This window comes from Macaca fascicularis, chromosome 8 (assembly GCF_037993035.2).
Source record: "Macaca fascicularis isolate 582-1 chromosome 8, T2T-MFA8v1.1".
NCBI lineage: Eukaryota > Metazoa > Chordata > Mammalia > Primates > Cercopithecidae > Macaca > Macaca fascicularis.
The window spans coordinates 119,088,849-119,116,581 of record NC_088382.1 but is presented as its reverse complement, the minus strand read 5'-3'; the positions used below and the strand labels follow the sequence as shown (position 1 = coordinate 119,116,581).

At 35.8% G+C, this 27,733-nt stretch overlaps 1 protein-coding gene and 2 long non-coding RNA genes across 9 annotated transcripts in view; 1 reads left to right on the top strand and 2 right to left on the bottom strand.

Moving 5' to 3' along the window:
* Window positions 1–172: 172 nt before the first annotated feature.
* EBAG9 (estrogen receptor binding site associated antigen 9) lies at window positions 173–25,744 on the bottom strand. 6 transcript variants are annotated; one of them, XM_045398604.3, is made up of 9 exons: window positions 24,973–25,028; window positions 23,645–23,769; window positions 15,328–15,375; window positions 14,088–14,185; window positions 11,087–11,165; window positions 10,156–10,314; window positions 8,430–8,537; window positions 4,524–4,615; window positions 173–1,023 (listed from the first exon to the last, which is right to left on the bottom strand). In XM_045398604.3, exons 4-9 carry the CDS (start codon window positions 14,168–14,170, stop codon window positions 903–905), a joined length of 642 nt encoding a protein of 213 aa, XP_045254539.2. In that variant the 5' UTR covers window positions 14,171–14,185; window positions 15,328–15,375; window positions 23,645–23,769; window positions 24,973–25,028; the 3' UTR covers window positions 173–902. The 6 variants fall into 6 exon arrangements, with proteins under 6 accessions (XP_045254539.2, XP_065375611.1, XP_073855419.1 ...); XM_065519539.2 differs by lacking the exon at window positions 15,328–15,375; XM_073999318.1 differs by lacking the exon at window positions 23,645–23,769 and having other exon boundaries at window positions 15,328–17,943.
* LOC141407454 (uncharacterized) lies at window positions 305–25,744 on the bottom strand. The gene is made up of 8 exons (XR_012416600.1): window positions 25,525–25,744; window positions 14,088–14,185; window positions 11,087–11,165; window positions 10,156–10,314; window positions 8,430–8,537; window positions 7,557–7,745; window positions 4,524–4,615; window positions 305–1,023 (listed from the first exon to the last, which is right to left on the bottom strand). It is a non-coding gene; the product is annotated as an uncharacterized lncRNA (long non-coding RNA).
* LOC135964804 (uncharacterized) overlaps window positions 25,402–27,733 on the top strand; it is a 77,834-nt gene continuing 75,502 nt past the window's right edge. For both annotated transcript variants that reach the window (XR_010577456.2, XR_010577457.2), the window contains exon 1: window positions 25,402–25,933. This is a non-coding gene — a long non-coding RNA (uncharacterized lncRNA). The remainder of the gene's footprint in view (window positions 25,934–27,733) is intronic.

The window sequence follows — 27,733 nt, the reverse complement described above, 5'->3', positions numbered from 1 at the left end:
GTCGGACATCTAAAGCTAATACAGAAATCATCTACAAGCTTTGAAATATTTGACCTGATGGCTTTATGCATTTGTAAATTAATGGCTTTTGGGATGGAGGAAGAACTAAGGCACTCAAAGATACCACAACATCTTAAAATCTATAGTGAAAGGAAAAAACTACTAATACTAGTTCTTAAAACTCACAAGTTATAATGTAAAACAAATGTCATTTTAGTTGATTTTCAATGTTTATACATGCGGTATAAATTACATGTATGACATTACAACACCAATCCAAAAGAAAACAATGATATACAAAATGTTTATGATAAATAAAATTATTGCATTTAATGTCATTTTCATGAAATGAAAATCATCAAATTCCTTAATGTTGTATCAAACGTAAACAATACCAGTTCAAATTAGAGAGAATGTATGTCAACACCAACTTTTGACAAAAATAAGAAAGCTAAAGCCCTACAATTTATCTAATTTAGGTCAGGTAACTATGGAAATAAAAGAATATTAAAATTATTTATTTTATCATTATGCACATTGAAGGAAATCATAACAGACCTTTTCCACCATAAAATTATATACACCCATTTATTTAGCTAGAAACACTAGCTTGAGAGGTACTGATATATTCCATTTGTGATACTTTCTGTACAGCAAACAAATGTCTTATATTTGGAGCACGTTGAAGAAAACATTGTCTCAAGTCTTTTTTGTTTTTTTGAGTCTCAATCACTAAGAGTTCAAGGTACTTTGGGAGAATCCTGGTGTCCTGGATGGCTTGATCAATGTATTAAAATCAAGCAGTGTATATTCTTAAAATACTCTTACATCCATACAAATGTTGCTAGAGTTGTGGAGCTGAGATTTCTCCTACTGGCATGATAAAATGTGAAGAACATGTGTTATGAAAGTTTCACACCAATTTTATTTTGTTCCTTCTTCATTAGCCGTTGTGCTTCCTTTTCCATTTTCTTCCTTTGTTGTTCGGCTGCTCTCTTTTCTCTGTCTGCTAGTTTCTGCTGTCTGAAAAGAAATATATTTTTACTTTTAGAAAATACTACACAGGTAAAATGGCAAATAAATTCTAGAAACAAATAGCAGTGCCTTTTTATCACCACCAAATAAAATGTTGAAAGTCTTGAAATCTTCTAACTTGAAAATTCCAAATATTTTCAAAAACAGGATTTCTCTTAGTTCCTAGAACATGACTTGTGAAGTAGAAGAAATATTATCTCTATTTTACAAATAAGTAAAATGAGGCATAAAGGCTACGTGACTGGCCGAAGTCATAGGATTAAGTACAGGGATAAGAACCCACATCTTCTGACACTTCTTATTCAGATTATCTCCATTTCGTAAAACAGTACTTCCATTGAACCACATCTTTTTCTGGGGATACCATTCAGAAAAGCTTGATATTGAGCTTGATAATCTCCTGTTAATATAGTAGTTATAAACAGCCAGTATTTAAAGAGAATGATGAACACAGCTGAACAGAACACATGCTCCAAAAAGAAAACGGAAACTTAAGATACACCTTCCACCTAGAATCTAGAAATAAATTTCAAGATTAACATGTGACTAACTCTACCAAAGAGAAGAGTGGTGGGTATTTAATCAAATACTGCATGTTCTCATTTATAAGTGGGCGCTAAATTATGAGAACACATGAACATATAGAGAACAATGCATACTGGGACCTACCAGAAGGTAGGAGGTTAGACAGAGGGAGAGGATCAGGAAAAATAATGGATATTAGGTTTAATACCTGGCTGATGAAATAATCTGTATGACAAACCCCCTTGACACGTTTACCTATGTAACAAACCTGCACATCCTGCACATGTACCCCTGAACTTAAAAGTTTTTTTTTAAAAAAAGAGAGGTAGGTATTTACTAATTACACTTTGTGAAACACATACCCCTTCCTTACTCTTTCCATAACTCCACTGACCCAGACTCACTCTCTCTATCTTTATTGATTGGTTTATGTAGGGAGTGGAGGTAGGAGTGGGATGATGAAACAGGACAGAGCAGAGTGAACATACGTTGGTCCTGGATCTGAAGGGTTAGGGTGTGAGAAAATCGTTCAAGTATGCAGCGTTGAGGAAGGAAGCTACAGGTCACAATTGGGCATGGAATAGGCAACATTACGTTATATGCAGAAAAATCCAAAGTGGATTATCTATGTCTGGGGGAGATCAATACTGACTACAGTGAGTGAAAAGTATGTACAGTTTTCAATCATAAACAGGAGTAGGCAGAGTTATGGATGACCAAAATTCAAGAAAGTAAAGAAACTATTTTTGGCAATATTTTGACTTTTGCTATCAATTTCTGAAGAACAGTTTTAAAAAATCTATTTTTCATCACTCTGCTCATGTTCAAGAAAAACTAATAATCTGAACTAAAAATGTCAAACCAGAAGAAAAAAGGAAGGTAAGGAAAAAACTATAAAGGGCTGGCTAGGCTATAAACAAGAGAGATAACAAAGTTTTGACCTGGTTACTAGCTAAAATAATATAAGGGCTGAGCACCTCAAATACAAAAATCCAAAATCTGAAATGCTCCAAAATCTGAAATTTTTTGAGGGCTGACCTGATGCTCAAAGGAAATTGTCACTGGAGCATTTCAGATTTTAGATTTTCATATTTGAGATGATGAACCAGTAGTAGAACACAAATATTCTAAGGTTTCAAAAATTTCAAAATCTGAAACACTTCTGGTTCCAAGCATTTTGGAAAGGGATACCCAATCTGTATCAAAAACTAAAATGTAAAAGAGACAACGTAAGAGATAGCTGCAGACGACAATACATTTTACCTATCCAGATTCATGCTGGGAATTATTAAAGTACCAGAATCATCATTCTTAGCAATACTAATCACAGTACTGGAAGCATTTTATAGTGGCAATAGGAAAAAAGCTCAGAGTTAGAAGATACGGAATGTGGATACACTTTTAAAATGTTCAGTGTCTATTCAGGGGCAGTAACAATGTACTGACGCCTCCATTTCTCTTTGGCTCTACCTATGTACTTGCAGCATGAAGCATGTCTATTGCAGATTAACAATCTCACTCTCCCAAGCTGTCCTTAAAGGGTAAAACATTAAGTTTTTAAGTACATTTTTTTCATTTGTCTTGTTTTGTTAGGGGTTAAGAGGCTATAATGAAAAAGAAAAGGTTTTTGTACAATGTTAAGATATTTGTGAACTCATGGCATGAACTCTACAGTGAGATTACCGTATTTAAAAAGGACAGCCCCCTTCCTTTGTCTTTGCAGTTAATGGCACTAATAATTACTAGAATCCCCAAAATGTCTTAAATACTCAGACATCTGTATTTATTATTTACTTTTTAAAATAACACTGAATTTTAAAGAGATGATTTGTCTTTTTTGATGATCCATGCAATATCCTAAGTGTTACAGTTCACAATTTAAAAAATATTCCCTTTATAAAAGATAAGCTATACTGACTAAATAAGAACTAAATTTTAAAAACTCTCACAATTTTCCTGACTGAATTTTGAAATGTGACTTCCCCTAACCAGCAAAACAAACAAACAAACAAAAAAGGACTTGATATATTTCAAACGAAAAAAAACCAAAAACTTCAAACAAAATTCCCAGTTATTTAGCTGCACCCTCTGCTGGTTGTTCAAAGTAACTGTAATTTATTGACAAAGCCAAGAAAGGAAAATACAAAAATGAAATCCGTTTTTTTGTTGCGAGTCAGATAAAGAATAATTTGTTTGCTATTCCTATGATAAAAACAATCTAAATTTTAAAATAAAAAAAATTATATTGCTGTATCTTACTATACAATTTTAAAAATGCATAAATTATTTAGATGTATTTAAATATCTGACTTTTAAAAATCAGTAGTCACCAGCTCTCCCTTAAATTTTCTCTTTAGTCTTTGACCTAACGTAGCAGTACTAAGAAATATGTTTGCTGCCCACACACAAAAAAGAACAACCAATAAAAATGAACTTTAGAACTTCCAGAATAGTATTTTTTGTAGAATGGGTAGTTCATCTAACACATAGGGCTTTCACGGACATCATTTAAGATATATGTACAAACGTACAGTGTCACATAAGTTATTTTCATTCAAATGAGCAGTGCTGGGCACTATGCTAGATCATGAGGAAATGGAAGTAAAGTTGTAACTTCTGATCTAGAGGAATATCAAGCTTGCAATATGATATGTATCATATGTATATAACCATATATATATATAAAACTTTTTATATACATGTATACATAACATTTCATTTGCCATTAATTAAGTTATTTTGTTCCTACAGTGCTTAAAATTCTTGGTTTCTGTGAGGTTTTAATCATATAAAATAGTATCTGCAGTCTGAAATACAAAAAAAAAACCCAAAAAACTCCATATTATCTAAGGCTCAAATGAAGAAAAATATATTTGGCAGAATAGGCTCCCTTGACTTGAAACACAGGAGGGAAGAAATCTAGTTCTTCTACTCAGGTTGCAATATAAATGCCACTCAAATACCTTAGAACTTCTTCTGCTTGCCAGGCTGCATCTTCTTCTTCTTCCCATGCATTGGTATTTTCTTGCCAGGTATCTAAGTCACCTAATTCAGACTACAATGAAAAGTAAAACAAAATTAAGAGAGTAAAAGTCATCCTTTCTCCACATAGCCGTCAAAAAGAGTATCTTTTAACACGTAACTTAGAACCTGTCATTCTGCTGTGTCTTTTCAGTTTCCTTACCCTGTCCTATACAAGGCACAAATGATTTTGCTTTTGGCTTGCCTAGAACTGATGTATGACTTTCAATGCTCAACAGTCCAAGGCAAGTCCAGCTTTCTTCTTTATTTTATGTTTTATGGGATACTCTCTTAAATTTTCTTCTTTGCTGTACTTTATTTTGAAATGAACAAGAACAGAACATTTCTTTGGTTTCTTTCTCTTCTCAGTAAGATGAGGGAGCTGGGGATAGAGTGACAAGAAATTGATTGATCCCAGACTGAATCAGAAATCCTTGACTGGACTAATCTGTGCTGAAAAGAACTGCAAGCTGAAATGTAAAAACTAGCACATTCATCTTCATTTAAGCATATGTAACTTACCAGAGATTTTTTATTGGCACTTACTATGTCAATCCTAGGCAAAAATGACAAATCATGCAAAATGTACCTTTATTGAAATACTTCTATGACATGCTTCCTTTTCCCAGTCTTTCTTACCTGGTATCATCTACTGGTCCCTACCTCTATTTCCCAAGGCAGACCTCCAAAAGTTCACTGTTTTCTTTCAATAACTAATGAAAATGGTCATGCTGGACTGTTTAGGTAGGTTTGGAAGTGACTGTGTATAAAATAACTGGTACCAATCTGTGAACAGATTTATTTAATATCATATTGTTTTAAATACTTACCCCTAAAAATGAAATAGAATGTTTTGAGCTTTCTTCTTCTGACAATATATGTAATACCATACTCTGTTAAAAATTATTAAAATATTTCTAATTGTTTAATATACATTTCTGAAAGGAGCATTTTTAAAGCTACTGAAAGAGCAAATGACAGCTTTGAAAAGTACCAAGCTATCCCCTTGACTGCAGCAGGTAGAAATCTTGCCTTTTCTTCTCCCCACCTCCTTGTTTTTTTTTGTTTTTTTGTTTTAGGAATCAGCATTTCACTTTGCTGCCCAGGCTGGAGTGCATGGTGTGATCATGGCTCACAACAGCTTCAAACTCCCGGGCTCCAGGGATCCTCCCACCTCAGTTGCCCTAGTAGCTGGGACTGCAGGCACATGCCACCACAACTGGCTAATTGTTTTTTACTTTTTTTAGAAATGAGATCTAGCTATGTTGTTCAGGTTAGTCTTGAACTCCTGACCTCAAGTGATCCTCCTGCCTCAACCTCCCAAATTGCTGGGATTACAAGTATGAGCCACTGCACTCAGCTGCTTTCTTTTCTCTTTACTAATTTGACAAGATTTAAAATTGTATCTTGTTATTTTACTTTGTTTTGTTTGAGACAGGGTCTCACTCTGTCACCTAGGCTGGAGTGCAGTGGTGTGATCACGGCTCACTGCAGCCTCGACCTCTTGGGCTCAAGCAATCCTCTTACACCAGCCCCTCCCAAGTAGCTGGGACTATAGGCGCGCACCACCACACCCAGCTAACTTTTTTAGTTTGGTAGAGGGGAGATTTCGCCATGTTGCCCAGGCTGGTCTCGAACTCCTGAGCTCCAGTGACCTGCCCACCTTGGCCTCCCAACGTGCTGAGATTACAGGCATGTACCACCTCACTGGGCCTACTTTGAGCACTAATAAGATCAAGCTTTTCTTCAAATTAGGTTATGTCTATTTCTTATTTGTAAATTTCCCATTCATATTATCTATTCTTCCACTAAAGTAAGTATTTGACTGTTAGAGTAAATAAAATATTTAGATTTTTTTAAAAAGTGAAACTATAGAGACCATTAAAAAGGGTGGTACTGATCCTTTAGTAGAGATGGCCTTAGTAAAAAGAAAAAGGGAGAAAACCATTGATAGATCTGTCTACATAAAAACTAAATACACCTGCCCAACAAAAATACCCAAACCAATTGAACAAACTAAAATAGTATAAAACGTGACATTTATCTTTAGTATAAAAGAACTCTCATAACAATACGAATGATGAATTCTAGAAAAAAATAAAATGTATAGTTTAAAAGAAGAATCTAATTTGTAGAATGAATGGTAAGTTATTTTTGGTATAGAAAACAAAGTCCAATAGGTTACCATCCTCTCCTATGCAATGCCCCTTTATTCTGTCTGCTTGGGAGGAAAATACGTGGAAACAGCAGTGGAGACATTCTCCATCTACCCTACTTACCCCTTCTCAACTCTGTAAGTAGTTGTATATTTACAACTTTACAATGAGCTACAATAGTATTATAGTATTATATAGGTGGCAAATATTGCTAATTCAGCGGGTAGGATTAAAGCATTTCACCAATACGGATCAAACATATATGAATAAAGTTTAATTTTGAGATGTATAAAATAAAAAATTAAACATTATAATGCTACGTTATTCAGCTAAGTATCTATGGTGTATGTTCATAGCATCATGTAACTGCATAGGAATTATCAAAGTTTGTAATTACATTGATATGTGTGATCATTTATTTAATATCATGTCTCCCCTACTAGAATGCATTTTTCTGAGGCAAAGACCCTTGAATGCCACAGGGTCTGGCTTTAGTAAAAACAATGTTTTTACTCAATGAATTAAAAATATACATATACATGGGTCACCTGGGGAGAGGGGCCTCGGAAGCAACTATGCAGTTTACACAAATAAATAAAATACATAGATTGACAGACAAATGTAGTTTAAAAATACGTCCATGACTTCTTAGACATTCCTTCCTTCAAGAGGTGGAGGCTTGCGTGTGGGCTGGATTTAGTGGCTTCTAAAGAAATAACGTGGAAGTGACAGTGTATCACTTATAAAACCACATCACAAAAAGGCATTGTGGTGTCACCCTCACCCATGAGCAAGTGCTCTCACTCTCTTATCACTTACTGGGAAAATCAGCAGTTACGTCATAAAGAAATTCAAGCAGCTCCTTGGAGAGGTGCACAGCAAGGAACTGAAGCTTTGTGCAAACAAACAGCATTAATTTGTCAGGTGTAGAAGTGAGCTGTCTTTGAAATGAATCCTTCGACCACAGTCAAGCCTTCAGATGATTGAAGACCCAACCCAATGACTTGTCTGCAAACTCATGAGAAATTCTGAGTTAGAACCACCCAGTTTAGTCACCTGGATTCCCAATTCACAGAAACTGTGACATTAATATTTGTTATTATTTCAAGTCACTGAATTTGGAGTTGTTACACAACAATAGATAATATAATCAATCAATCAAAGCATGCTTAAAGCTTAGGTAGGTAGGGGTCTGGACATCTGTGCTTTTAAAAAACTTCCAAAGCTGATTTTGATATGCTCCCAAGGTTGAGAACCTCAGCTGTCTACTTCTTTCAAAAGTTTTTCCTTTAAAAAGTTTCATTTAAGTCAAATCATTTAAAATTAAGTCATATTTTGAATGAAAATACACTCTGTGAAGAAAACAATTCACAACTCACTTTAAAATAATCTACCATTAGGGTGAATCTCTCATTTTAAGGGTAATCTTTCTGATGTTCATATTTTTAAATAACATTGTGTCTATCTTTCACGTGTACAATGAGACCTTGATCTTAGTATCTAATGTAATTTACAATCTCATAAAAGGTTAGGATTGGTAAAACTCCAGATTAACCTCTCTCGAACTGCTAAACTTGTTTCAAAGTTACAAAAACATAAATACTATGTTAAACTCATTTAGATTTTATTCCTCTGCTTTAAAGAAAACAGAAACAAAATGAAACCTTTCCCTAGAACCATTAACATACTTACAGACTGATGAATAAAAGGCAGATCTTGCGTAGCTGCTAATCTACTAGAAAAACCTGTGCTCCCATCTGGGATGCCAAAATTCAATGGTTCTCTCTTCTTAATAACAATCTGAAAGATTAATTGAAAAAGAATTATAGGGATATTTTACAAATCACTACATAAGAATAGACAACCAAAACATTTTGTAATTACTTAAAATATTTCTTTTTAAAATTTACAACGTAAAAACTAAAAAAAGTCTGTAAATACCAATTTCCCAGGCAATTGTTGTAAAAATCAGTTACATACTAAGAAAAATTGTATTTCACTTTTAAAAATTAATACAGTCTCATTTTCTTTCTTCCTTTCCTACTTTCCCCAGACCCCAAAATATAATCAATCACTTTTAGTTACTGTATTATATAAGAACAGGTATCATATCCTGCCAATAGTATAAACAACTCTCCCAGCATGTGAGATACCTATGAATACATTAACTCATTCAGGCCAGTAGCATCAAAATACACTTACATGATATGTTGGTAGCCTTATTCAAAGCATTTCCACTCTAATTAATTTAATAAGGCACTATAGTGTAATATACTAGCTTCCTACTGAGAGCAGCAGTATACTTCCACAATACAAGGTATTCCTCTACTAAGAAACTCACTTAAAGAATCCTTTAAAAATACACAATTTAATGTGTTTTAGCATTGAGAAATTTGGACAACTCAACAAAAAAGAATGTAAATGTTATCAACCTAGACAATGTAAATATAAATGTATAGCTGAAATCAGTTGAGAGAAAGAAGGTGAGGAACAACTGCATTATAAATTGTGAAATAATGTCCTAATTTTTATAAAGTATGTGTAAATATATATATACACATATATATATATGAGATCACATTTTCTATGTTTGAACAGGAAAGTGAGCTTTAAGTGTGTTTTTCTGATATAGCAGAGTAACTGGGAAATAAATAAATCTTCATTTACCATAATATTAATGTAATGGACAATGTCTGTTACTGGTAAACAAGAAATGGAAATATAATCATATTATAGATAGATATGGTGACAAACACTTGAAGAAATCCAAACAGAAAATTATTGAGTGGCTGCTTCTTGGAAGTAGAACTGGCTAAGAAGAGTGATAGGTCAGAAGTCTAACTTTTCATTATAAGTTCTTCTACATTTTTTGATTTAAAAAAAGTACATGTAGTATTTTGATAAATGAAAAGGAAAATACTCAAGCATTCTGCTTTTTCCAGTAATTCCCTGTATTTCTAAATGATCTTCCATATTCAATTCAAAAGAGATTAAATAATGTATAGATGACTAATACAAACTCACAATTATTCTTAAGTTCTTAGAGTCCTCCATCAGTTTTATAATGGTTACAAACAATAAAATCCACTTATCAGTTTGTAGATATTACTAAAGTATGAACTTCTTAGAACTCTTATCCAATTCACCTTAGTCTCCATGGCAGAGATTGGAGTCTAGAATCTGACATATAGTAGGATTTCGATACATGTATAAATATAATTTTAAAAGATTTGGGGTACAACTTACTAGAACTATGTCCAGGTCATTTGAACATATAAAATTCTTACTTAACACGACAGAAAACAAACAACAGATAGTTAGAAATAGGCTTTCTAAGAAATGTGAATTGTATAATCTAATTTTAACTATAGGAATCTAAAAAGTAGTTTAATCTCCAAAAGCATAAATCTTAACATACTTTCTGAGTTTTCCTAATAGTTGGTGTCATGTCCTTAAAATAGTCAGGTTCCAGTTGTTCCAAAGAATTTTGTTGTGTTGCCACACTCCCATTCCCTCCTTCGATCTTTACACTGGTGGGTGCATCTTCATCCCAGGAAGTCCACTCTTCAACATCTGTCTAAATTTAATTGATCAACAGTATCAGCCACAAAGGGGCAACTTAATGAACATTTCATTGATGATTTATTGGAAAAATGGACTTTACAAAAACACTGGTTTTCACACATTTTTGACCCACAGGAAAATATACATTTTATATCGCAGATCAAAACTTGATCAAAAGTTGAAAAAATACAAGACATTCTGATATATTATGTTCTATTTTATTCTATTATGTCTATTAAAAAACAAAAAACAAAGTAAAACAAAAGCAAATGTTCTGAAAACTGAACTGACATTAAAACTACAACCCATAGAAGGACTGGACATTTTCACCTAAGCCTAACCAGATTGATCATCTGATAAAAAATACCAAGCTTCTCCACATGATTTAAATAAGACAAAGTCTCAAAGCATAGTATTCAAAATGTTCATGAAACAACCCAGAATTATTCAGCACATAAAAATCAATAAATCTTAATTTGCAAGGTTAAGTTAATCAACAGATACCAACACCAAAATGATATGTTGGAATTCTCTAAGGCTTTACAATAGCTATTATAAAAATGCTCCAACAAGCAATAGCTAACACTTGAAACCAATGAAAACAAAATAGAAAATGTCAACAAAGAAACAAGATAAAATGAAGAACTAAATAGAATTTTCAGACCAGATAAATTTAACAACACAACAAAAATCAAAGTAATTTCTATTAATATATTGTTCTAGGACACTTACTCAATTTTTCAAAAACAAAACAAAACAAAACAAAAGAACAAAGAAAAATCTACCTGCTTAGGAACTGATGAATAATCAACTGTAGTTGGCAAAGTTATTTGGTCTCCACTTAATTTCCGTCCTCTGCCAGATCTGAAACAAAAATGAAATAATTTATTTCAAGAACTACCAAAACAAGCAAAGTAAAAGCACTATGTATCTGGTAATTTAAGGCTTATAAAACAAGATCTTTCTCAATTTTATGATTATTGATTTTAATAATTAACAGTTACTCATTAATTTATGGTAAAAAAGTCATAAATCAGACATCTTGTGAATGTTTTTTAAATCTTGGACAGAAACAGAACAACGTAACTGCTTTTTGGCTTAAGACTTCGAATTATAAACAAATTCAAGAGGAATATAAAGTCAAAAACAAAAATGCAAGATGGTTTCAGAGCATGCTCCTTGGAGTGCTATGGGTTCTGTGGGTGAAGTTCTGGGCCACCTTTGCTGTTTTAAACAGGGTGGCTTGGCTTTTATGTTTTATACATGGGGTTTCTTGATAAGATTAACTATTAAGAATTAAATCACTGGTTTGAACCAAATGGTAATTTAGTTTTAAGGATTAGTAGGAGAAGTACCACATTAAACAGGACGTACTATAACTCAGTGGTTAAGAACATGTGCTGTGGGATCTGTAAACCACAGTTTTCAATGTTACTTCTATTATGTCTAGTTAGAATTATCTACTTCTCAGCCTCAACAGCCTCATCTATAAAATGCAGGTATTCAAACCCACTTTTGCAGGGTTGTTTGGATTTAATTAACTGACATATTTAAAATCCCTAGACAGTGTGTGCCTGCTACATCGCAAAACATACAAAAAATGGCAGGTAATAGAGATGATGAGTCACTTACTTCACTTCGAATAATCTACAAAGCATCGATAAGAACTAATTGATAAAGTCAGCTATTTTTATTACAGATTCAAAGCTATATTTGTTTAAACGCTGAATAGAAAAGTAATATAAAAAAGTAATATGAAATTTATGACATAGCCTGTTTTTCCTTTCAGTAGAGATGGGGTTCTGCTGTGTTGCCCAGGCTGGTCTTGAACTCCTGGCCTCAAGCTATCCTCCCTCCTCGGCCTCCCAAGGCACTGGGATTACAGACATGAGCTACCACGCCTGGCCAAGCCTGGTATTTTAAAATACATGGTCTAAGGTTCCTTCAGACACCAAAGAGAAACTTATCCTAACATATGGTCAGTTTTCTTTAAAATAGAACATACAATCAATTCTAAATATGTATACATTTACAATAGGAATGTTCTTAATATTTTTACATCAAGAAAATTTCTTATCATAAAAGTAATCTATTTAATGAAAATTTTAAAAAATAGTAGTGCAAAAAGAAAACATCTATATTTCATCACCACTGTTAACACAATGCTTCTTATTTTAACTTCCTGTCTTCTGGCAATTAATACCCATTTTTAATGTTGCTTTACCTGGTGAATTTCTGGCCATTCTCTTCCTCATTCTCTGGTCATTTAAACACTTAGGTCACTCCTTTTTCTACTTCCCAAATCCTACCCTCTTGGGTGATTTCAAGTCAACCACCTAAATTTTCCATTTCTTTCTTGACTTCTGCTCGAGTGATTATCTCTGGATGATCATTTCACCCACTTGGTCTCTTGCAATACCCTGGACTTTTTTTTTTTTTAAATCTCAGACCACTCTACTTGTAGCAATAAATTCAATGGCACTTAAGTCTCAGAGTTTTAGCAGCTATCAAATGGTCATTTAGCCAGAGACTGCAGTTCCCATCCTTCCTTGCAGCTAGGGGGCCATATGACTAAGCTCTGGAAAGCAGGCAGTGCAAAAATTGTTGTGTGCAACCTCTAAATCATGTCTCTCTCTCTCTCTATATATATAAAGAGCTGATTGCTATCCATTTCCTCTTTTACTATACCCTCCTCTTAGTGTGTAACTTTTTCACAGTACCCTTAGGCCACAGAAACACCTAACAATTCCACCAAATAAGGCAGTTACACCCAAAAATCTTAATACTTAAGTATGTCCTAACTGCTTAGTAGCCATTGTAAAAAATACACATTTAAAGAAAATGTCATATTTCTATTTTATTCTTAAATAACCACAATCACTGTACTTATTAATGAAATGTGTGTGCCTGTTGAACACGCCACAGCTTCTTATGCCTTAGAATAAGACTGGAGACCATCATTCTTGTTTTCAGTTCTACATTAATTTTGGTGCAGTACTTGCTTTTAATTACAACCTAAAATTCTGGCTTTGCAACGAGATGTCACCAAAAATATAAGTAAACAAAAACTATCTCAAACATTAAAGAATACCATCATAAAAAAATACTTCAGGATTTAATGTTGCAAATATGAACTACTTTGAGTTGAGGTATTCAACAGATGCTATCACTATGTTTCACTGGAAAATTTAAAATATTCTATGGCATCCCTGTGAATTTCATGTAAAGCCCTGAGGTGCCTCAGCACACATTTTAGAAATCATAGCTCTTGGGTATGATCCTGTGACAAAACAGAAGGAACTGAAGTCTACAGATGATGTCCTAAAGCAAATGACCTACCTGCCCTTGACTAGCATATTCTGGAATGTTACTTAAATAGACAAAATAACTTTTTTTAATATAAAAACAGCACTACTGTAGTATAGGCAGAAATATCTATTCTGAATTTCACCTAATCACTTTAAAACATTCCTATAACGAAACAAATACATCAAAGTTCTGTGATGATTATAACAACAAAAGTTGGTCTGTCTATTCCTAAACAGTATTAAGCATATTATTTTAGTGGAAAGTGTAAGAATTTGAATGAACGAAAACAACTGAACCTCTATTTTCTAGATCTGAAGTAGAGAAAAAGTATTTAAAAATTACTAGGAATTAATGAATAAATACTGCAATCAAGATATTCAGCTTAAATATAACCTGTCCCATCCACAAAATTTTAAGTTTTGAAGGTATCCAAAACCAGCGAGGAGATAAACAGGTCAGTTTGAACATAAAACTTACCTGCATATTAATCTCTTTAGGAATGAGAATACTGTTGCTAGGCAGGTACAAAATTTAAATAACCGAAACTGGGTGATGGCCATGGTGGGAATCAAAACCTGTGGAAGAGGCACAAAACAAAAAATGCAGTAAATCGATTTCAAAAGTCATACTCCTGTCCTGAAGAGACCTATTATGCACTGAGAAAAATTTAAGATAGTTTTTACTTTTCTCTAGAAACTATAACACAGTAAATTTTAAAATTATAATTTAAATCATATTAACAATTCAAAAACCAGATTTTTGAGTTTTCCGTGGTTGTAAGGATAAAATCCCTCATTTTGAGTTTTTGAAAATATTTTACCTAAATCTATTAATACAAAAATTTACAATTCAAAAAATCAAAAGTATAAAATAGTATATATTAAATCTCTGTGTACCTTTTGAAGTTTGAACCACATGAACATACTATTTAAAATATTTTAAATATTTTTAACTTGCAGATGAATATGTTTCCTTATATCCATTTTATAGATGAGGAAATTGAATTAAGAGAGGTCACATAACTTGATCAAAGTCACATAGCTAGTAAGTTGAAAGTTACCATGGAGCTCATTTAGTCCAGTGGTTCACAAATTCGGGAATCTATTAAAGAAATGCCAATACCTAGGACTACCTCTAGTAAGTCCATTAAATCATATATTCTGAGGTGTAAGGGCTGGTCACAACCAATAAGACAAGAAGGGAGATTAAAAACTACTCAACTGAAAAGGCAGCAGGAAACAAAGAAAAGAGAACAAATAACACATGGGACAAGTCAAAAACAAGTATGATGACAAACGTAAATCTAACCATATCAATAATCTCATTAAATGCAAATTGTGTAGCATTTCAATTGAAAGGCAGAGATTGTTAGATTGGATAAGAAAGGAAGACCGGCCCCCTCTATGCTGCCAATGAGAAACGCATTTTAAATAAAAAGACACAAATAGGTTAAAAGTAAAAGGATAGGAGAAAATATACTATGCTAGCACTAAGAAGTTGAAGCGACTCTTTCAACACTAGACAGATTATAGCAAAAAGAACATTACCAGATATAAAAGTGCTCATTTCAGAGTGATAAAGGGGTCAATTAACAAAAAGTACATAACAATCTAAAACATGTGTCCTTAATAATAGAATTTCGCCAATATCATAAACAAGACAGATGACATTAGATTCTGCAGATATTAAAAGGATACTGAAGAACTATTACGTTTACCTTTGTTCCTGTATTTACTTGACAACTGAAATGAAATGGACAACTTCTCTGAAAGACACAAATTACTAAAGCATAAGAACAACCTGAAAATCTGTGTATCTATTAAAGAAATTAAATTTGTAGTTATAAAAGTTTCCCAGGCACAGATGGCTTCACTGGTAAATTCTACAAAACATTTAGGAAGGAATAATACCCATTCTATACAAACTGCCAAAAAACTGAACAAGGAATATTTTCCCAACTCATTATTTGAGGCCAGTATTACACTGATACTAATCCAAAGATATTACCAGAAAAGAAAACTATTAATATTCTATGAATCTAGACAGAAATCTCCTTAGCCAAATGTTAGTAAATTAAATCCAACAATATATAAATGGATACAACAGCGTGAAAAATTGGCGCTTAGTTTGGAAACGTTGGATTGGTTTAACATTTAAAAATCAAATGTCATTCACTGTATTAGCAAACTAAAAACGAACAACCATATAAACATCCCAATAGAGACAGAAAAAGCCTTTGACAAAACTCAACATCCATTCCTGTTTAAAAAAAAAAAATGCTGCAAAGTATAAGGGAACTTTCTCAACTTGATCAAGAACGTCTATGAAAAAACTACAGTAATATAAGACTTAACGTTAAAAAAAAAATTCGATAGTTTCTCCCTACGATCATGAACAACACAAGCATGTCTGCTTTTTCTACTTTCAGTCAACATCATAGTGGAAGTTCTGGCCAATGTAATCCAGCAAAAAAAAAGAAAAAAGAAAAAAATAGAAAAGAAATAAAAAGCATCCAGAATGGAAAGGAGAAATAAAAGTGTGCTACTCTACGTGGAAAATTCAATGGGATCTACAATTAATTGTATTTCTACACATTAACAACTATCAGTAAGAAATTGAAATGTTAAAAAAACATTTACATAGGCATAAAAAATATGATACTTGAGGACAAATCTAATTAAGGACTTGATTACTGAAAACTATCAAATATTGCTGAGACATTTAAAAGGCCTATATTACTTTAAAAAGACTTTTTCAGAGATAGAAGACTTTTATTAAGATATCAACATTTCCCGAAATGAGTTATAGATTCCATACAATCTCAACCAAAATCTTGGCAGGTTTTTTCTGTAAAACTTGACAAGCTAATTTCTAAAATCCATATGGAAATGCAAAGAACATATATAATAGCCAAAACAACACTGAAAAAGAACAAGGTAAAACTGCTAGCACTATCTGGTTTCAAGACTTGTTATAAAGCTTCAGTAATAAAAAATGAATAGTATTAGAATCAAAATACATGAATAGATCAATGAAAAGTACAGGAATAGACCCACATACATACAAACAACTGAAATTTAATAAAGATGCAAAGGTTAATTCAGAGAGAAAAGAATAGGTATTAAGAAAAAAAAAAGTACTGGTTAAACTGGATATCCACTTGGAAAAAATCAAAACAAAAACCTTCAATATATATCTGGCACCAGTTACAAGTAATTAAAAATACATCAGAGACCTAAATGTAGTCTGAAACTACAAAATTTCCAAGAAAAAAAAAAAAAAAAACCTGGTGACCCTGGGTCAGGCAAAGATTTTTAGGTAATACAACAAAAGCACAATCCATAAAATAAAAGATTGGCAAATTGGACTTTATGAAAATTAAAAACTACAATTCAAAAACACTATTAATGGAACAAAAAGACAAGTCACAGACTGAGAGAAAAATCCTTGCAAAGCATACGTCTGATAACGGACTTAAACCCAGAATATATAAGAACCTCTCAAAATTCAAAAATAATTTAAAAAAAACTCAATGTAAAAATGAGCAAAAGGTCTAACTAGATGTTTCATCAAAAAATATATACCTGGCTGGGCGCCGTGCCTCACGCCCGTAATCCCAGCACTTTGGGAGGCCAAGGTGGGCAGATCACAAGGTCAGGAGAACAAGAACATCCTGGCGAACACAGTGAAACCCTGTCTCTACTAAAAATACAAAAAATTAGCCAGGTGTGGTGGTGGGCACCTGTAGTCCCAGCTACTCTGTAGACTGAGGCAGCAGAATGGCATGAGCCCAGGAGGCGGAACTTGAAGTGAGCGGAGAACTTGAACTGCTCCAGCCTGGGCGACAGAGCGAGACTCTGTCTCAAAAAAAAAAAAAAAAAAAAAGAAAAGAAAAAGAACATATACAATGGTAAATAAGTACATTAAATGATGGTCAACATCTTTAATCATCAGAAAAATGAAAATTAAAACCACAGTGAGAAATTATTACATACCTACTGGGATGATTCAAACTAAAAATAATGACCATAGCAAGTACTGGCAAGGATTTGGAACAACTGGCACTCTCATACTTTAGTAGTGGGAAAGTAAAATGCACAATCACTTTGAAAAACAGTTGGGCAGTTTCTTACAAAGTTTGACAGACATCTACCATATGACCCAGCCATTCTACTCCTAGTAATTTACCCAAGATAAAGAAAAGCATATAGCCATATAAAGACTCGTATTTGAAGGGTAAGGCAGGAGAATAGCTTGAATGCGGGACGCAGAAGTTGCAGTGAGCCAAGATTGAGCCACTGTACTTCAGCCTGGTGACAGAGCAGGACTCCATCTCAAAAAAAAAAAAAAAAAAAAAAACTGAAATAAATAAATAAATAAAGACTTGTATTTGAATAGCAGCTTTTTTACTTAATAGCTCCAAACTGGAAATAACACAAATGTATATCAACAGGTGAGTGGATAAACAAATTGTAGTATATAAATACAACAGACTACTACTACTCAACAATAAATAGAAATGAACTATTGTTACAAGTAATAGCATGACTGTATCTCAGAATAATTTTACTGAATGAAGAGTCAGACCACCAAAAAAGTATACACTGTATGATTCCATACACAGCATTTTTTAAGCTCTAGAACAGGGGTGTTCAATCTTTTGGCTTCCCTGGGCCACACTGGAAGAAGAATTGTCCTGGGCCACACACAAAATATACTAACACTAACCAGAGCTGATAAGCCTAAAAAAATTGCAAAAAAAGCTCATAATGTTTTAAGAAAGTTTACTAATTTGCATTGGGCTGCATTCAAAGCCATCCCGGGCTGCATGAGGCCCACAGGCAGCAGATTGGACAAGCTTGCTCAAGAAATTATAAACAAATATAGAGTGACAGAAAATATCAGCAGTGCCTTGTAATGGGGCAGGGACGAGTGGGAAGGAAGGACCACTGAGGGACATGAGGAAACTTTTGCAGGTAATGGATATATTTACTGCTTCAATTGTGGTGGTTTCATAGGTGAGTGTATATATATTCATCAAAACTAATCAAATTGTATACTTTAATTATATACAGATTATTGTATTTCAATTAGAGCTCAAAAGAGCTGTTAAAACAATCTACACCAAGACATTTTTGAACAATATTATGTCACTTAAATTAGAACGCTGTTCATATTCTGATTAGAATATTATTTTTAAAAGTCATCAACACCATAATTATCTTGTATCAATTATTTGTTATTTTGTAGAAAGCCAACTTCCATTAGAAAACTAGGACAATTAGTGAAAAGAAACATTATGTCAGAACTTCTCTAAAAACAGAAATCTGATTTCACAATAGCGTTGCAATATACTGTAATAACTTACTTTATATTTCATGAAAAGCATTCTTCTTAGTGATTAACATGTAGTAACTCATTTAATGCTCACAACAACCATGGGAAGGACTTGAAGCAAGTACTATTTTGTCCCTACTTCAGATAAGAAAACTAAGGCACAGAGGGGTTAAGCAAGCTGCCAAGGACACAGAACTGATAAGTTATAGAACTGGAATTTGAACCCAAAGAGTCTGGCTGCAATGTTTCAATCCTTAAAGATTACACTCATACTGCCTCCCTATGATTAAATAACAAGATATGTCTTTATGAAAGAGATGATACAGGAATTGAAAACTACAGCCACAGCAATGATAGGAATAAAGATTCTAAAAATGGCAAAACTATGCCAGGTGCGGTGGCTCACGTCTGTAGTCCCAGCGCTTTGGAAGGCTGAGGCGAGCAGATCAAGAGGTCAGGAGATCAAGACCAGCCTGGCCAATATGGTGAAATCCCGCCTCTATTAATAATACAAAAATTAGCCAGGTGTGGTGGCACATGCCTGTAGTCCCAGCTACTCAGGAGGCTGAGGCAGGAGAATCGCTTGAACCTGAGAGGTGAAGGTTGTGGTGAGCAGAGATCATACCACTGCACTCCAGCCTGGGCAACAGAATGAGACTCCATTTCAAAAAAAAAAAAAAGGTAAAACTGGTATTATTTTGGTAGCCTTTTTTTTGGGGGGGAGTGGGGGGGAAGACACAGTCTTGCTCTGCCGCCCAGGCTGGAGTGCCGTGTCATGGTGCAATCTCAGCTCACCGCAACTTCTGCTTCCCGGGTTCAAGCAATTCTCCTGTTTCAGCCTTCCGAGTAGCTGGGGCCACAGGTGCCTGCCACCACACCAGGGTAATTTTTTTTTTTTTTTTTTTTTTTTTTGAGACGGAGTCTCGCTCTGTCACCCAGGCTGGAGTGCAGTGGCCGGATCTCAGCTCACTGCAAGCTCCGCCTCCCGGGTTCCCGCCATTCTCCTGCCTCAGCCTCCCGAGTAGCTGGGACTACAGGCGCCCGCCACCTCGCCCGGCTAGCTTTTTTTTGTATTTTTTTAGTAGAGACGGTGTTTCACCGTGTTAGCCAGGATGGTCTCGATCTCCTGACCTCGTGATCCGCCCATCTCGGCCTCCCAAAGTGCTGGGATTACAGGCTTGAGCCACCGCGCCCAGCCACCAGGGTAATTTTTGTATTTTTAGTAGAGACGGGGTTTCACCATGTTGGCCAGGCTAATCTCGAACTCTTAACCTCAAGTGATCCACCCCCTCGGCCTCCCAAAGTGCTGGAATTACAGGTGTGGGCCACTACGCCCAGCCTGTATCCTTTTTAAACATGGTTCTTAATTTTCAAATTTTTCTTATACATTTTAGTCACCTATACTACACATGTATTGCGTATTATGTATTTATATATACATATATCTATATATGTGTATATATGTATATGTATCTATATATGTGTATATACACACACACATATATTATATATACATATATATACTATATATCATATATATTGCGTATATATGTATTTACCCTAATAATCACTATTTAATTTTTAAAATTTCTTAAGATGAGTTTTGGCACAAGTTAAAGTTGAATACTTAAGTAACTATGACAATGTCCCGACTAAGAGCCTCAAAATATATACAAAAGAGGGGAAAAAAAATCTGTTAATCCATGAGAGACAGTCATTTTTCCAATGTTGAGAGGTAGAATAGACCACATGTTAAATCAAGTCACAAGAAATACACAGGCAAACATACATATGTGCATGCAAATGTGCACACACTTACAGGAATGACGTTACTGATAATGGAATCTCATGTCTTAGCTTTTCCTTGCCTTGTCTTTGTCAAAGGAGGAGAATTACTAAGTATTCAGAATCATGATTCCTGTCATTGGAACAGCTGGAGAATATGTCATCCAGCTTCTTAAATTTTCTGAATAAGGAAACTAAGATACACTGAAGTTAACGGTTCTGCTCAAGGTGAAACAACCAGCTAATAACAAAACCACAACTAAAACAGACTGGCCTCTCAATCCAATAGTAACACCTTTAGAAACAATCACAACACTTGATTAATACAATTATTTAGAGTGCTGATTTCTTAAAACAAACAGAAAAAACATACAATAATGTGATATTTTTTTCCAAAATAAAAAAGCATAAGCAGTATATTTGGACTTCAGTTCTACACATACTTACTTAAAAGGGGATAAAACCTAACTTAAGTAATAATTATCATGTGACCACATTAAAGGGACAGCTATATACTCCTTTTAAAAACTGAAATACTGATTAGTTTTTTAATTACCTTACATGAGCATAAGATAAGCAATAACATCTAGAAACATAAGGAGTAAAATCATCCTGGATAAATATACCATCCCTGTACTATAACACACTTTTTTTGTTCGTTTGTTTGTTTTTGAGATAGAGTCTTGCTGTGCCTCCCAGGCTGGAGTGTGGCAGTATGATCTTGGCTCACTGCAACCTCTGTCTCCTGGGTTCAAGCTATTCTCGAGCCTCAGTCACCCCCAAATCTGGGACTACTGGCACAAGCCACCACACCCGCTAATTTTTCTGTTTTTTAGTAGAGACGGGGTTTCGCTGTGTTGGCTAGGCTGGTCTCAAACTCCTGGCCTCAAATGATCTGCCTGCCTCAGCCTTCCAAAGTGCTGGGATTACAGGTGTAAGCTACCGTGCCTAGCCCATGCTTTTTAAAAATGCATTTCATGGGCATTCAAGACTCCTAAAGTCTTGAAAAAAGCATGTAATGCAGTTTTTTTACCTAATAAAACATTACATTGAATGGGTTAAAAATTATATAGTAAAAAAATAATGGTTATCTCTGATAGGGCATACTGAAGCATTAGAGAGCTAAGATCTAATATCTCAATCTGAGTAGTAATACCACATCCTTGACTGTATGTGCTCTTTGTATGCTATACCTCAATACAAAAGTTCCAAACAAACACATAAAAAATAAGAATAAAACAAAATCAGAAAGCCAGAAAAACATACTTAACTCGCATAGTATCTGATTTTGATTGCTCTGTAGAGCCATCACTGCTAGTTCCTTCTAAGGAAAGGCAAAATATGCATGAGTCTTTTCTATTTCTAGGGTCAGAAGGGGCTTGTAGACAATTAAGATACAAAGACAGGGCTCCAAAATGTTACCTTAGCAATGCTCATGTACTTTTGTACATATGGAGGCTGTCTCTCCATATGAGCTGAACGATTTACTGAATGCCTAACCTGGAAGTGGTCTACTAATTGACAGTATGAAAAGACAGTGACTGTAATAAAAAAAAAAAAAAAGAACCAGAATATTAAAAAAATTTTACTCCAGTAATCTAAATACTTCTGTCAAAAACATCCCAACTAGTGGTTTACTCAGGTTCAAATCATGCAACAATGCTGATTCCTCCTTTCTCTCTCCTTATACCTAATTCCCAAAAAGACTCTATTCAATTTCCCAGTACTGCCCATATTCTTTCTTATTTCCACTGTAATCTCTCTAGCATAAGCCTTTATTACCTCTTGCTGGACTACTGTAAAGTCTTCTTAAGTTTGGTATTTTATTCTTTCTGAGAAACAACATTTTTTATTTTGTATCATGGTTATTTCTATACCTTACTTTGCCCTGTACAACCCTTCTCTAGAGTATTTTATTCATTTGGTACCTTCAGTTACCATTTGCCAAGTAAGAGTTGAAAAAAAGTTTGATTGCTTCATTACGAGTAGAATGATCTGAAAAATTACGATGGTGAATGATTGCTTCATTTAAAGCTGATTTGTCAAGAACAAAATTCTCAACCAAAAGAAAACTTTCTCAAATGAAAATTAGCCTAAATTTTCTGAAAAATTACAAGAAAAAAAGCCAGAAAAGAGACTATAGAACATGTGGTACTTGGCGGGGAAGGAAATAGAATCAAGGAGATACTCTATCAGTAGGTTGTGAAGAAAGATGATATTTACCATTTGGGACTGTCAGTTTTAGGATATATATGAATAAAAGTTGAGAATAAATTTCATATAGAGCCCTGGTAACCACAGCCATCACCTTTCCAAATATTGTTAGTGTCATTGTTTAATAAATATTCGCCAACTTGAATGACTTCAATGCAAATTGGAGGTAAAATTTAAAGGTTGATTTTTTTTTCCCAACAAAAAATAGAAACTGGGTTTTTTAGTGATTACAGAATAGAATTCTCTCCCTAGCAATCAAGAATATCCTCATTCTGTGGAAAATTTTCTTTTGTGATTAATTAAAGAGGAGAACTGATACTCACTGACTGTCTACTATGGACCAAGTACTATCGAAATGTTAACTCACTTGACTCAAAAAGCCATCTTATGAGATAGATATTACCGTCCTTGTTTCATAGAATTAAACAGAGTTAGCACATCCACTGACTCCATTCAAACCTTGGTCTGTTTAATTCAAAAGTCAAGAACATCTCATGAACAATGAGCATTCTTAATAATTCAGTGATACTACCACTTCCAAGATAAATTTTCCAACCAGTTGCACTAAAATAGGGAAAATGCGATCAAGTCACACTTTGATTTTATCAGTTACACTGACTGGCAGGCAGGAATATCCTTTGAGATCTGTATTTACTTAATGTCCCGATTCATCTAAATGAATATATATTAGCACTTACTATGTTTCAGTCGCTACTTTGGATTTGGAGGCTGGGAAATACTACCAACTCCGCACAGGGAAACTGCGTTCACTCCCAATTGTCATGAGCTTGCCCATAAACTTGTTCCTGAGGAATGCAAGAAACTAAAGAAGCAGGGCGTCCATGAATCAGTCTTGCTCATTCTAGTATTTATAGGTTTGTCAAAGTTGGGCACATAGTAGGTACTCAAATATTTGCTGAATGGAAGGAAATTAACATTCCTTGAGCACTTGAACGTTCAAGAAAATGTTCGATCACCTCACTGGAATCCTCAGGACAACCAAAAGAGGCAGGTTTTTCACTACTCCCGTTTAATAAATGAGGCTGACAGACTTAGATTCACTCAGCCAGGATTTAAAGAGACTGACCTGAAAGCCCAAGGCTCTCCCCACATCATATCTTACTTAAGAAACCTTTTAATTGTGTGCACACTGCCTCAGTGCGATTTTTGAAATGCCCTCTAGATCACCAAGTTGATAAGTATCTTAGGCTACTTTACACTTTGGCTGCTTTGAAACACTTTCTAGAACGGAACAATGTTAATATAATCTCATTTTAACATTAAATTTCCTTAAAAATTACAAAGACAAAAATTTGAGGTATATCAGAACGAGATTCAAAACTATGAGGCAATGTATCCTCATTAAGGCTTTTTGAAGAAATGACATCTCTAGAAAATCAACAGGAATGAGAGCTCTGCCATGTTAACTGAAAAAAATTTTCCTACAATTAAAAATAAAAGAATGCTACATTAGAAACTGATAGATCAAATGTATTATATCTTTTCTTGTTGAAATTCTCGGTAAACTGCTAGACGTCCTTTCAAGTAGCCTCAATATATACCACAATTCATAAAACAAGCCAAAATCTATGCCGGTACACACTAAACAAGTGTTGTATTTCTAAAACTCTATTTCCGAATCTTGTCATACCAAAATTTGAAAAACCGTATGACCTAGTACAGTCCAGAATATCCTCAAACTATAACTCTCCGAAGTGGGTCAGAAAATATCACAAAGCTCACAAAATAAAATTTACCTGAACTCACTTAAATTTGATAAATAAAGGTTTGAGCAGCGGCCCGTAAGAGAAGGGGAAACAGAAGCGGAGTGTGAGAGCTAAAATCGAACATTCTGTGCCATGTCTGACAACCCAGAGTCAGGCCCTCAAATATGTGACACCACTGGGGCGGTTCCGAAGGCGGAGTAAGGTCTCCTGAATAACTCAAAAGGAAAGAGTTTCATAACTTAAGTGGTTTCATTTCAGATTACCCACGTGAAATTGGCTGATGAAAAAAAAAATCATACCCACTGCACAGATGAGAAAAAACAGGAGCGTTTTCAGGTTATACAAGCCGACGCCTGGCGCCCGGCGTGACGTGAAACGCTCTAAGTTGCTGCAGCTGGATACCAGGTGGACTGGGATTTAAATTGTGGAAAAATCGGCCTGGAGAGGTACAAGGCCTGTAGACGGAGGACTGTAAGGTCACGGTCACGGAAATTTTCCTGAGGAAGGCGGCTTTGGAGGCTGGGTGCTTTCCGGGCCGGTACCCCGCAGACCAGTCTCCCACGCGTGAGCCGAGCATGGCGAATGCTGCACGCCCGGGTCCCGCTCCCAGTCGCAGTTTCTTCACCCCAGAGGTCACCCTGACCCGGAAACAGTACCCCAGAAGCAGCGGTCAGGCGTCGGGGGAGGTCGGGTGGAAGGGCGAAAAGGAAGGTGGGAGGGCAGGAAGTGCGCGAAGAGTCGGAGGGCCCACGGCGAAGGCCAGACGCTGCCCCAGAGGCTAGGGCTGGGGTCGGGATGGGGGTTGGGAGAGGAAAGCCCCTCCCAAGCACGCGCGAACCGCACACACTCACCTGCCCCTCCCCCTCCCCGCCCGCCCGGCGGAGGCTCCGAGCTGCCGCGGGCCACGCGCGCGCACACAAGGCGCGCTCACGCGCGCTGCCTGTCTCTTCCTCGAGCTCGCGCTCCGCCCGTTCACTCCCAGCCCCGCTCATTCAAAGCCGGGCGCGCGCTCCCTAGCAGCCTGCGTTGCCTCCGCGCAGCCTCCATGGCCGCCCGCTCCTCGGGAAACCCGCCCCCAGTCCCTCCTCTAGCCCCACCCCCAGCCCTTCTTGAAGGCGGATCTCGGCTGTCTCCAGGCCCTGGCTTCCGCACTCCGCCTCAGGTTCTGGCTGGCCCAATAGGTGAGAGGCTACGGGTCTGACGTCAGGATTGGGAGCCAATGAGCGCCGGGAGCGGGGCAAGCGGCGACAGGCACACCAGGTTCGGTGAGCGGTGGCTTTTTGGGACCTTTGCTGGCTGCTTTGACTGTTTATTCTCGGAGCGCCTGGTTCTGCCAGATGTCTCTACTTTCCTTCTATGCAGAGTGCCTCCCCTCCAGTCGAGCCCCTTTCTGCTCAACCCACAGAACCCCTCTATCAGATGCGACCAAGGAAGATACATTTCAATAAATGCGGGATCTCCCTCTGTCTCAGGAATATTTGGGTGCGGCTAGACAGACCCACTCCTCTCAGTCATTCCACCACCTCAAAGATGCGGAATGCTGAGTTTAATTCAGGACGTAGCCTCCTCCTAGTATTTTTTAATTGAATTTTGTTTAACTAGAAATTAAGAAGTGGCACTTCACCGCGTCCATGCATTTGTTCCTCACATGCACCCTGAACTTGCCCTTCTTTCAACCTGAGATGTTCTTTCCTTCAGTGCTTCTCTCTTTGCAGCCTGATTCTTCTTTTTATCTTGTATGCTATGAAAAGGATCGAGTCCTTGGTTATTATGTGCAGGGGACCCTCAGAATACTATGCTCCACAGTTGCAAAGTGACTGGTGAGGGAGAAGTGAATAGGGTCTAAGGCCAAAATCAGTTTATGCAAATTGTTCCTCAACAAGCCTTTATCTTTATATGCCTTTAATTTTTCTTTTTCTTTTTTACTACAACTGCCTTTGTTCTCCCACCCTGACCCAGCCACCACCTACCAACTTAACTTTGTGATAATCTACCACCACCGTCCTCCTTCCAATTTGCACCACGATTTTTATTAATAATTTCATTTCCAAGAAGGGAAAAATGTGTTTATGACTCGTTCTCTGGAATGGTTCTGTGTAACGTTGGATAAAATTATTTAATCTCTTCACTTCAATTTCCTCATCAGTAAAATGGCCATAATAGTGAAGCATTACTTCATGCTGTAGTAATGCTTGCAAAGCTCTCTTAGCACAGAGCCTGGCACATAGCAAACATTAATAGATAATAGTCGTTGCTGCGGCTACTACTACTGCACTACTATTGCACTACTACAGTATCATTGCCGATAACTGCATTTCCCAAAGGCCATGCAGCCCCTGGCAGTCCGTTAAACACCTGCTTTAACTTTAATCTCTAGCATTCTAATGCCTAAATTTCAATATAAAATTTCTATATATTTTTTTAATTTAAAAAATCCAATTATCTAGCTGGGCACAGTAGCACATGCCTGTAATACCAGCACTTTGGGAGGCCGAGGCAGGAGAAACGCTTGAGCCCAGGAGTTTAAGACCAGCCTAGGCAACGGGCGAAACTCCCTTTCTACAAATAATTTAAAAATTCGCCAGCTTTGGTGGCGCGTGCCTATAGTCCCAGCTACTCAGAAGGCTGAGGTGGGAAGGATCACCTGAGCCCAGGAGGTCGAGACTACAGTGAGCCATGATTGGGCCACTGCACTCCAGCCTGGGAGACAGAGCAAGATCCTGTCTCAAAAAAATAAATTAATTAATTAATTAAATCCAAAATAACCTATATTCGGATATAAACGTGTTTTAAATTTTTTTTTCTTAAAGAGTTGATTGCTTTAGATGATTTATTATGCCCTAGGATATTTTCTTCTTTTTCCTGATTCTTCAGTTTTCTTTATTAAATTTGCCTTTCCAAATGAAACAAAACGAAAGGTATATACTTTTCCAGAAACACCTAGTTACTGAGTACTTGTTTCCCAACACAATAGCAAAACAAACAGAAAACAAAACTCGCTAAAGACTGCAAATTTAAAATTTACTTTAGTAATAACTATAAAATAATATTTAAAATCAT

What these genes read in the sequence shown, in the direction of transcription:
- EBAG9 (XM_005563932.5), bottom strand. Translation starts at nt 25,665, where the DNA reads ATGAGCGGGGCTGGGAGTGAACGGGCGGAGCGCGAGCTCGAGGAAGAG. An exon ending in CTAAAGAGATTAATATGCAG is followed by an intron (nt 11,166 to 14,087) that starts GTAAGTTTTATG and finishes TTTTTGTTTCAG; the next exon opens with ATCTGGCAGAGGACGGAAAT. An exon ending in ATTCATCAGTTCCTAAGCAG is followed by an intron (nt 10,315 to 11,086) that starts GTAGATTTTTCT and finishes AATTAAATTTAG; the next exon opens with ACAGATGTTGAAGAGTGGAC.